The sequence below is a fragment of the Zophobas morio genome, unplaced genomic scaffold (genome assembly GCF_036711695.1).
Source record: "Zophobas morio isolate AGI-343-1 ecotype UQ-CSIRO unplaced genomic scaffold, CSIRO_AGI_Zmor_V1 ptg000014l, whole genome shotgun sequence".
NCBI lineage: Eukaryota > Metazoa > Arthropoda > Insecta > Coleoptera > Tenebrionidae > Zophobas > Zophobas morio.
Genome location: NW_026972119.1, coordinates 20102849 through 20115116, shown reverse-complemented (window position 1 = coordinate 20115116; position 12268 = coordinate 20102849). Strand labels below are relative to the sequence as shown.

At 34.2% G+C, this 12268-nt stretch overlaps 1 protein-coding gene across 1 annotated transcript; it reads left to right on the top strand.

Moving 5' to 3' along the window:
- The first annotated feature begins 6479 nt into the window (after positions 1–6479).
- LOC135128873 (uncharacterized) lies at positions 6480–11579 on the top strand. The gene is made up of 3 exons (XM_064055950.1): positions 6480–7014; positions 7064–7265; positions 11447–11579. The coding sequence occupies exons 1-3, from the start codon at positions 6480–6482 to the stop codon at positions 11577–11579; spliced, it is 870 nt and encodes a 289-aa protein (XP_063912020.1).
- Positions 11580–12268: the final 689 nt, after the last annotated feature.

Sequence of the window (12268 nt, the reverse complement as noted above, 5' to 3'; positions counted from 1 at the left end):
AGCTTTCTCGGCAGCCCCAACTGTAAATTTTTCAAATATTGTGGAACCTTTCTCGGGTCCTCTAACTGTCACTTCTTTAAAGAATGTGAAACCTTCTTAGGGGCCCTAACTGGTTTTTTTTAGGAAAGTGAAACCTTTCTGGGGTCCCCAAATGTTTTTTTTTTCAAAGAAGCTTTAACTTTCTCGGACTCCTGCTGTCTTTATTTTTAATGTGAAATCTTCTCGGGTTCCCAAAAGTATTTTTTATTAAGAAAATGAAACCTTCTCGAGGGATCCCAGTGTCTTTTTTTTAAAGGTTGTGAAACCTTTTTTCGGGGTCTCAACAGTTTTTTTTTTTTTTTCAAAAACGCGGAATCTCGGGTTCCCAGCTGTTTTTTTCTAAACAACGTGAAATCTTCTCGGGTTCCACAAGTGTCTTTTTTTGTATTAATATGAAACCTGTTTTTAAGAATATGAAAGCTTCTCTGGGGTCCCAACTGCCTTTACTTAAGTTGGTAAAACCTTCTCGGGGGTCCCAAATGTCGCTCCTTTAAAGAATCTGAAACTTTCTTAGGGGTCCTAACTGGTGTTTTTTAGAAAGTGAAACCTTCTTTAGGGTCCCAAATGTCGCTTCTTTAAACAATGTGAAACCTTCTTAGGGACCATATCTGGCTTTTTTAAGAATGTGAAGCTTTCTCTGGGGTACCAAATTTTTGTATTTTTTCAAAGAAGCTGGAACCTTCTCGGGCTTCTACTGTTGTTTTCTAAATGTGAAATCTTCTCGGGTTCCCAACCGTGTTTTTTTAGAAAGTAAAACCCTCTCGGGGGATCCAAGTGTCTTTTTTTTTAATGGTTGTGAAACCTTTTCCGGGGTCTAAAGATTTTTTCTCCAAGAAAGTGGAATCTCGGGGCTTCCAACTCCTTTTTTTTTAAGGTGAGACCTTCTCGGGGGTCCCAAATGTCTTTTCTTGTATGAATAGGAAGCCTGTTTGGAGGGCCATCTGTTTTTATTTTTAAGAATATGAATCCTGTCCCTTCTTTATAGAATGTGAAACTTTCTTAGAGGCCCTAACTGTTTTTTTTAAGAAAGTAAAGCCTTCTCTGGGGTTTCAACTGTGTTTTTTTTAAGAAAGTAAAACCTCCTCAGAGGCTCCAATTGGATTTTATTAAGAATATAATATCTTGTCGGACCCCCAACTGTTTTTTTTTAAAGATTGTGACAACTTCTGAGGGTCCTAACAGTTTTTTTTTTAAGAATGTAAAACCTTCTCGGTAGCCCCAACTGTGAATTTTTCAAATATGATGAAACTTCGTCGGGGATCCCAACTGTCAGTTCTTTAAAGAATGTGAAACCTTCTTAGGGACCATATCTGGCTTTTTTAAGAATGTGAAACTTTCTCTAGGGTCGCCAAATGTTTTTTTTTTTTTTCAAAGAAGCTGGAACCTTCTTGGGCTTCTACTGTTTTTTTTCTAAATGTGAAATCTTCTCGGGTTCCCAACTGTCTTTTTTTAGAAAGTAAAACCCTCTCGGGGGACCCAAGTGTCTCTTTTTTAATGGTTGTGAAACCTTTTTCGGGGTCTCAACAGTTTTTTTTCCAACAATGTGGAATCTCGGGGCTTCCAACTGTTTTTTTCTAAAAAAGGTGAAACCTTCTCGGGGGCAGCAAGTGTTTTTTCTTGTATGAATAGGAAGCCTGTTTGGCCACCTGTTTTTGTTTTTAAAAATATGAACCCTGTCGGTTTTTAAGAGAATGTGAAATTTTCTTAGGGGCCCTAACTTTTATTTTTTAAGAAAGTGTCTTCTCTGTGGTCTCAACTGTGTTTTATTTAAGAAAGTGAAACCTCCTCAGAGGCCCCAAGTGTCATTTTTTAAGAATATGATAAAATGTCGGCCCCCCAATTGTTTTTTTTAAAGATTGTGAAAACTTCTCAGGGTCCTAACTTTTTTTTTTTTCAAGAATGTAAAATCTTCTCGGAGGGTTCTAACTGCCTTTTTTATAAAGATGCTGAAACCTTTTTGGGGATTGCCTAATGTCTTTTTATTAACAAATGAAAACTTCTCGGGACCCCCAACTGCTTTTTACTTCCCGAGCGTAAGCAAAGGAAGTATTGTAATCGAGTTCGTCGGCCGACTCTCTACTTTTACGTTTTCTCGATCTTTCATGACCCCTAGAAGACGAAGAAATAGGTCTCCCATTTCCGTCTGTCTGTCCGTCTGTCCGTCCGTCTGTCCGTCTGTCCGTCTGTCCGTCTGTTGTCCCGGATTTTTATTAGACAGATAATCTCCGAAAGTACTCGACCGATTGTTGTGAAATTTTGTACTTATATTAAGAATATCATGTAGATGGTAAAACGCTAACCAAAATTTGTCTAATCATCCCCACCACTAATGCGATGACGTCACTTCAAAATTGTACATAGTAAATGGGTTTTCAATTGTATAAAATAACATAGTCCTACACATGTAGTTTACAACTCTGAATCGACTTTTCACCCGAAACGTCCAGATTTTTGAAAAAAAAATCAAAATTATAAAACAACATTTTGAAATTTAATTTTTAATCTGCTAACCAGAATGCTTTGAAATGTTGCAGATGTTTTAAGGCTATAAAGAGCATCATAAATCTTTAGTCAAAAAATATTTGCTTATCCCCTCCAAAAACTTGATGACGTCAGCTCAAAAGTTTGTGGAATAAATCATATCTAAAATGTACAAAATATGATGAGTCTGTACTTGTGATCTATCACTCCATTCATATTTTTTGGATTTGCATATACAGGGTGACTCAAAAAAATTAATGAATGCGTAAATATATTTTATTGATTTAATCAGGAACTACAAAACCGAATGCTCTGAAATCTTGCAGATGTTTTAAGGTCATAAAGAGCATAATAAATGTTTAGTCAAAATATATTTGCTTATCCCCTCCAAAAACTTGATGACGTCAGCTCGAAAGTTTGCCGAATAAATCATATCTAAAATTTACAAAATATGATGAGGCTGTACTTGTCATTTATCACTCCATTCATATTTTTTGGATTTGCATATACAGAGTGACTCAAAAAAATTAATGAATGCGTAAATATATTTTATTGATTTAATCAGGAACTACAAAACGGAATGCTCTGACATCTTGCAGATGTTTTAAGGTTATAAAGAGCATAATAAATGTTTAGTCAAAATATATTTGCTTATCCCCTCCAAAAACTTGATGACGTCAGCTCGAAAATTTGCCGAATAAATCATATCTAAAATGTACAAAATATGAAGTCGTCAAGTTTCCGACAGCGAGGGAAGTACTGTCTAAACTCTTTAGACCAATTTTTTTAAGAATGTAAAACCTTCTCAGCAGCCGCAACTGTGGATTTTTCAAATATTGTGAAACCTTCTCAGGAGCCCCAATTGTCACTTCTTTAAAGAATATGAAACCTTCTTAGGGGCCCTAACTGTTTTTTTGTTAAGAAAGTGAAACCATCTCTGAGGTCCCAAACGTCTTTTTTTAAGATGGTGAAAGCTTCTTGGGGTCCCAACTGTCGCTTCTTTAAAGAATGTGAAACTTTCTTAGGGGACCTAACTGATTTTTTTAAGAAGGTGAAACCTTTTCTGGGGTCGTCAAATGTTTTTTTTTCAAAGAAGCTGGAACCTTCTCGGGCTCATATATTTTTTTTATGTGAAATCTTCTCGGCTTCCCAACTTTTTTTTTAGAAAGTAAAACCCTCTCGGGCGACCCAAATGCCTTTTTTTAAAGGTTGTGAAGCCTTTTTCGGGGTCTCAATAGTTTTTTTTTAAAGAATGTGGAATCCCTAGGTTTCCAACTAGAACCTTCTCGGGGGCCCCAAGTGTCTTTTCTTGTATGAATAGGGACCCTGTTTGGAGGGCCATCTGTTTTTGTTTTTAAGAATATGAAACCTGTTGCTTCTTTAAAGAATGTGAAACTTTCTTAGAGCCCCTAAATGTTTTTTTTTTAAGAAAATGAGACATTCTCTGGGGTCCCAGCTGACTTTTTTTTAAGAAAGTGAAACCTCCTCAGAGGCCTCGAGTATGAATATGATATCTTGTCGGGCCCCCAACTGTTTTTTTAAAGATTGTGACAACTTCTGAGGGCCCTAACAGTTTTTTTTTTAAGAATGTAAAACCTTCTCGGCAGCGGCAACTGTGAATTTTTCAAATATGGTGAAACCTTCCCGGGGACCCCAACTGTCTGTTTTTTAAAGAATGTGAAACCTTCTTATGGGCCCTAACTGTTTTTTTTTTTAAGAAAGTGAAACCTTCTCCAGGATCCCAACTGTTTTTTTTAAGAAAGTGCAACCTTCTCGGGGGTCCCAAGTGTTCTTTTAACAAAATGAAACCTTCTCGTCTTTTTTTTTTTTAATGTGAAATCTCCGCTTCCCATCTATCTTTTTTTTTAAGAAAGTGAAACCTTCTTGGGGTTCCCAAGTACCTTTTTTTTTAAAATGAAAACTTCTCGGGGCCCCCAACTGTTTTTTTTAGGAATGTGAAACCTGCTCGGCAGCTCCAAATGTGTTTTTTATTAAAAATTGTGAAACTTCGTCGGGATCCCAGCAATTTTTTTTTCAAGAATGTGAAATCTCGTGGGTGGTCCTAACTGTCTTTTTTTTTAAGAATGCGGAAATTTATCTTTTTTTAAGTGATTTTTTTTATTACACTATGACTAATACTTTCTACATTATTTTTACTCCCTAAAGGATATCATAAAAAATTAAATTTTGGGAAATTAAATTTTATAGTATTGCAAAGAAGCAGGATTTGTTGGATTGTACTTCAGGGGCGAAGGCACTTCTGTCGAAACAACATTCGATCATTTTTTTTTAATTTTCGTTTTATTGTAGTGGTAGATGTAAGCTAAACTGAGTACTGACCACACTGTTTCCAATATCTCTAGATTTAGTACTTTATTAAGATTTCATTTAACTAAAACAACTTCGATATCTGTTTACCAAGTCACCGATTTTTGTTTTTCGCTTTTTGTCTGATGAAAACAAATGTTCCAAAAAAATCAACCATTATTTTAAATTTTGCATTGGTTAATTACCAACATTTTAAAAAACTTGCTTTGCTTGCTTAATGTGTCAACAAAATGTGCAAAAGTTTTATTCTCGAACCGCCTACTAACTTTACTCTTTTAAATAAATCATGAGATTGTGCTATCCCAGTTTCAATTAATATTTCTTAGAAAGAAATCAACACGTCAAGTCAATTTTCGTTGAACTGTTTGTAAATTCAAAATTCATGTTAGATTTTTAATTTCTCCTGGTTCGAACAAAACCAGACAAACAAATTGTTCATACAAACCACGTGTTACGAAATTCGCTTATTCACTGTTATGTTTACCACGTTATTTCAAAATTTCTGTATTTTTTTACTTGTTATATTGCAACCCGCTTCTTAATTTCTCACTCGAAATTGTTAACATTCCATTTATGATCTGATCAAAACGTTGGTCTATTTTCAGATACAGGACCCTGAAAAGTTGCACTTAAAATCATACTCTCGTGGAGGCGAGAGCTTGAATTTGAACATTTATTCCCGAAGTACCTCGAGTGTTTCCCGCGACCGCGTTGTCGAAGTACGCCGGGTGTTTTTAAGACCAGCTTATTGTGATTTTTATCGCACTGATATGTCTCTTGTTTAGGAGGTAAGTGAACACGTTAAAAAGTGTGATATCATTCTCAAAGTTAATGACAATGAAAATTTGTAATGTCATAGTGCTTAAAATTGCCAAAAAGTAAAAATTGCTTGAATTGCAACAAAACCGGAAAAAATACGATCCTTGGAAATTTAGGCGTTCCCAAAAATGTTTTATTAACGATTTGCTGAAGTTTATGAAATATTTAACAATTGTAGAAAATTACCTTCTGTCAAAAATTACATATTGCTAGGTTGATTTATATTACTTGCACAAAATTGTTTGAAATCACTTCACTAAAGGGTACCAGTAAATGTAATTAATTAAGTAGTTCACTTAAAATGGACGTAATTTTGTACAAACTTTAATGTTTTGAGTAAAACAGTCTATCAAACATGAATTAACAAAATAATTAAGTTTCTATTTTAAGATGTAAAGACAGTAACTTGACTGAAGCATTTGTAATTCTGAATAATACAAACCTGGCTTGGTTTTCGGGAGCGAACTTCCTGCTCTCTCAAAAAAGATTACCCGAAAAATTGTAGGAACTATTTAAAATGCATAAAACGAATCGAAATTTTACACGTCTCTTAATAATAACTCTTCAAAGTAATCGGTCGTATACTGTCGGAAATGCAAAGCACAGCATCATAAAAAATTCATATTAACTTATCAGTTAAGCCTTTGATGCAACATTAATCGAAGTTCATTTAATGATAGAGAAACGGGGAAACTCCCTTGAATTACTAATCTAAAAAAATAAACTTTATAAAAGCGACACAAAACTTGTTGCTAGACACTCGTGAATAAGTTCCTCTAGAAAAATACCTTGTAGCTTGTGTCGCGACAAAAATGGAAGACATTATTGAAAATAGTTTCGGTGTTAATTTAATCCTGATGCGTATTCTTAATTTGTACCCTCCCGAAAACCCGACGCTTCTTTATAAACTGAAAGCTTACTGCGTGTTTTTCGTGCTGTTGCCGCCAGTCCCCATTTTAGGTGCCCTATATTTCCTGTTTGAAGAAAATTTGACTACGGAGGAACTCAACGAAAACGCTTTCGCAGTAGCTCAATTAGGGTGCCAAGTCACCAAATTCTTACCTTTCGTAGTCAACGGTACCAGGATTAAAAATTGTATCCTGTATTTTAAATCGTCGGAGTTCAAGATAAGCGTAGACAAGCAACAGAAAATTATCGACGATTGTTGCTGGATTTGTCGAAGGAATTCTACAGTTTTTTTAGTTTCAATCACAGGTGGTGTAATTTTTTTCGCCTTGAAACCGCTTTTCAGCGATAAACAACAATTTCCTACCGATATCTGGCTACCGTTTGAACCCAAAACAGACTTACGAGTTTTCGTTGTTGTTTATTTGTATGTTTTTAGTGGTAAGTAAAATTAATTTAACTACAGGGTGTGACAGAAGTTTTATTTCAGGGGTTGCATATGCTGCATTTTCTTGTGCTGCAATTGATCCACTAATAGCAGGCCTCGCTGGTTTAGCTATTGGGCAACTAGGAGTTTTAAAAGACAATTTACAACATATGAATGGATACACTGAAAACTCGAAAACTGAAAGAAAAAAGTTTATACGTGAAATTATCAAGAAAAGCGTGGATCAACATAATGCGATTCTGAGGTACGATAAAATAAGGATTAGAAACGATTTTAATTAAGATCTATTTTTTTAGATTTATTTTCGAATATGAAGCTTGTTTCTCGATGTCTGTTTTCAGTCAGTTTATGGGAAGTATTTTAGTGATTTGTTTCTGCTGTTTGCAGTTAAGCAAGGTAAGATTTTAATCTCTACCAAACGCGTATTTAATACGGTACATTTTCAGTTAGATCCGTTAAGTTTCAATTTCATTGCAATGACAACTTTTCTTTGTTTGGTACTTGTTCAAATATATCTCTATTGTTACTATGGTACCATGCTTTTTGAGGAGGTGTTTAATTTGAACAGTGGTCAACAGCAAACACCCAGTAAATCTAAATATTATACTGAGGCGTTGTTGTTGACAATTCCGTAGACAATTTTCTTAAAGTTTTGCATAATTATTTTTCAGAGCAACTCCTTAACTAATGCAATATATATGGGCAACTGGTACGAGTGCGACATAGAATCTAAAAAGTCTCTAACGGTATTGATGGAACGTTCCAAAAGGCCTGTAACCATAAAAGCTGGAAATCTACTTGAAATTTCTATTGCAACCTTTACAACGGTAATTGTTAATTTTGTGCTACTTTATTTCTTATTATTACAGTATTTTTAGATATTAAGAAGATCATATTCTCTGCTAGCGGTTTTAAGAAACTTTTGAAGTTTCAGATTTAACAAATATTTTTTTTTTTTTTTGATAATTATGTGCTTCAACTTTAAGCAAACATGTTTTGTTTCACTATGTATAACCCAACAAGGATGTTTTATTATTACTATTAAAGTTATTATAAGTAACAAAGAGCATAAATATAGAGTAGATTAAACCAGACTAATAAATAAAACATTAAAGTAAGTATATTGTTTTGTTTCAATTATTCATAACCTTCTCTGTATTTATTTCCCAACTATCATAGAATTCTTTTGAAAATTTTCATTTTCGAATAATTTTAACGAATTTTTCATTTAAGATTCTTTTTTTTATCTTTTCAGTTTATTCAAAAAAATTTTATTTATTTTTTTTACTCTTTGACTGCAAGCTGGGTAAGTATTTAGAGTCCATTTGACAAATTTTTGTCTGTCTGTTTGCCTTTTGATATTTTTTCTCATCCAATCCTTATTGTGTTTTTGTATTCTAGTTTATGACCATCATCTGGATGATTAAACGTTATCCAAAATTTATTTGTTCACGTCCTGTAAGAATTGATGACGTTATCTCAAAGTTTTGCTAAGGAAATCCTATTTAAATTTTATAAAATAAAATGTCCCTAGATTTATGATTTATCAGTCCCCTTAGTCTGTAACAGTATTGGTCCCCACTTGAGTTTAAAAGAGGAGATTTTTTTATTCGTTATTTACACAAAAAAATCAAATTTTGGCTTGACCTAAAGCAAGTACTTATTTCACCTACAAAATCTTTTAAATAATGCATACTTAAAACAGAATCAATTTTTATCCAGATAGTTTAAATATGTTTCTGGAATGGCCCAATAAAATATAGCATTTCTTAATATATTTTTTTTTAATTTCAATTCAGACTGAATATTTCTAAAATTTTGCTGTGTGACTATCAACACACTATATTTTTGAAATCAAAACTTTTTCAAAGGTCAATTTTCCAATAAACCCCCTTACGAAAATTTAAGTTTCTTTCAATCACTTTTAAAAACAAATGGAAATCGAACACACATTTCGAGATCAGATCCGAGTTTTTTTATTAAATAAACGGGAAAACCTTTTTACAAAATTGTACATGGCTATACCGGGTGTCTGCAAAATGGCGGATTCACTCTTCACTACGTTATGTACGGAGGTTTCGAAAATCCCAAGAAACTAATAAAAAAATGTCTTTATGATGTAGATTTTGAAAAAAAAAGTAATTTTAAAAAAGTAAAAACCTCTGGCTTACTTTCAGATTTCTTAGTAATGATGGTAACTAAAATCAACCTTTTATTTTCCTTAGGGCAAAAACCATAACAACCAGTAGAAATTAATCGTTGTGAATTATTATTAATAAAACAAACTGTTATTTTTTATTAATAAATAAACAACAAAACAGTTTAATAAGTCATTTATAAATTATAAACAAAACAGAAACAACATATTCAAAATTTCTGCCTTGTGCAGATAAGTAAGTAAGCTAGTAATGTTTCCAAATTTTGATAATTTTTTTAAAAGTTAGTCATCAGTACTTGCTAAGATAAAATTGATTTTGGCAATTGAGATACCCTGCAAAAAAAGAGGGTGTGGGTGGGCAGTACCATAGTACCTGTTAAGATAAGACTAATTTTGGCAAATGACATACCCAGATTGTTTTAAATTTTTCAAAAAGAAAAACTGGGTTCCAAAATGAACTCAAAAACAAGTTAGATCAGAGTTTTACCTTAGCAGGTACTAGCCCCGCCCACCCACCCTCTCTTTTGTTAGAGGGCATATAATATACCAAAATCAGTCTTATCTTAGCAGGTAGTCAGCCCCACCCACACACCCTCTCTTTTCTTATAGGGTATATAATGCGCCAAAATCAGTTTTATCGTATCAGGTACTGATGAGTAACTTTTAGAAAAAAGTATCAAAATTTTAAAATATTACGAATTTAGTTATATGTATAAGACATCAATTTTGAACATCTTTAGTGTTTAATTGGTTATGCCTTAAGGGATTTTTCATAACTAATACCTACTTGCTAAGATATAACTGATTTTGGCAAATGACATATCCTCTAAGAAAAGAGAGGGTGGGTGGGCGGGGCTAACTACCTGCTAAGATAACACTGACTTTGGCAAAAGAGATACCCTCTAAGAAAAGAGAGGGTGAGTGACCGGGGCTAGTACTTACTAAAATAAGACCGATTTTGGCAAATGACATACACAAATTGTTTTAAATTTTTCAAAAAAAAACTGAGTCTCAAAATTAACTTAAGAACAAGTCAGGTCAGCGTCTTATTTGAGCAAGTATAAGCCCCACCCACCCACCTTCTCTTTTCCTAGAGAGTATCTAATATGCCTAAATCAGTTTTATCTTAACAGGTAGTCTGCCCCACCCACCCACCCTCTCTTTTCTTAGAAGGTATGTCATTTGCCAAAATCAGTTCTATCTTAGCAGGTAACAGTTTGAACATCTCTAGTGTTTAATTGGTTATGCTTTAATGGATTTTTCTTAGCTAATACCTGCTAAGATAGAACTGATTTTGGCAAATGACATACCTTCAAAGAAAAGAGAGGGTGGGTGGGCGGGGCAGACTACCTGCTAAGGAAAAACTGATTTTGGTAAATAACATATCGTTTAAGAAAAGAGAGGGTGGGTGGGCGGGGCTAACTACCTGCTATGATAAAACTGATTTTGGCAAATGAGATACCCGCTAAGAAAAGAGAGGGTGATTAGGCGGAGCTAATACTTACTAAAATAAGACCGATTTTGGCAAATGACATACACAGATTGTTTTAAATTTTTCAAAAAAAAAACTGGGTCTCAAAATTAACTTAAGAACAAGTCAGGTCAGAGTTTTATCTGAGCAAGTTGAGCAAGTATAAGCTCCACCCACCCACCTTCTCTTTTCTTAGAGGGTATGTGATTTGCCTAGGTCAGTCTTATCTTAGCAGGTACTAGCCCCGCCCACCCACCCTCTCTTTTCTTAGAAGATATATCATTTGCCAAAATCGGTTCTATCTTGGCACGTACTAGCTAAGAAAAATCCATTAAAGCATAACCAACTAAACATTAGAGATGTTCAAAATTTCTGTGTATAGAACTATACTCGTCGCTCGGATTTTAATTAGAGCGCATTTTATTATCGTTTGACGGTATTTAACCACATTCCTAATGATCGGTTTAACGGTTAAACATGGCGAACTAATTACGTCGTCGCTAATGTATGAAACAAGTTACTTAGCGTAATGGAAACTGTAATTAATCGTGCACTTTCTACCGAAGACGAATGTAGAAAAAAGGCGTCAGACGTCGCGAAGTTTGCGTTCGCCCGTCCAGCATTTTTTATGAAAAAATAAATAAGAATCTTGGGGGGTTTCCGAGCTTTATGGCTCGTAACTTTTTTTGTGTACGCCTCATAAATTATTTGGCGAAAGTTTTACGCAAGCGGAAACTCGTCCGTAATGAAAACAAGGCGTTCGCGTTTGTTTGTTCGATTTCGGTGGAAATAAAAGATTGTTGATTTTAGGTACCGACGACGAGGCTCAAGAATACGACTACTTGGGCGCTTGGGGACCCCGCTTCGACAAACTAGCAGACATGTACGGTCCAGGAGAAGAGACTGAGCAAGAGGAAGAGGAAGAATAAGTGTCGAGTCGTAATTAGTGAAAAACAAATTTCTGATGTCAAAATTGTTGCGAAATTTGAAGAAGGGGGGACAGATACCAAAAAACCGACGCCGGATTTCAATTCTAGAGCTCGAAATCTACAAGAAAATGTATTTAGTTGGGTTTCGAAAATGTCAAAATTGTTGCGAAATTTGAAGAAGGGGGGACCATTAAAAAATTTCAATTTTAAAAAAGTTGTCTAAAAATTATGAAAAAATTCAGAGACGTAGATCTCGACACGCTGATTCCAAAAATATAACGTGTTGATGGTCACGAATCAACATTTTCGAAAGAATCGCTGCGAAATGCGAATTTTTGAAAATTTCAAAAATTTCGAAATTTCAACGGTCGATTCTGGAAAAACGGTTGCATGTATCAAAAAACCGGAGCCGGATTTGAATTCTAGAGCACGAAATCAACAAGAAAATATATTTAGTTGAGTTTCGGAAATGTCAAAATTGTTGCGAAATTTGAAATTTTTCGACTACTTTCGAAAATTATTTTCTTGTATACTTCGACATACAGAACTTATTTTGGGCCTTATTTCTTGAAAAAAATTGACTTTTACACCGAATGTTCCTAAAAAATTGCTCTAGAACGATAAATACGCCATATTTTTTCGATTTATTTCTCAGAATTTTTTGTATATTTTTGTTCTCAAGTTAAGCT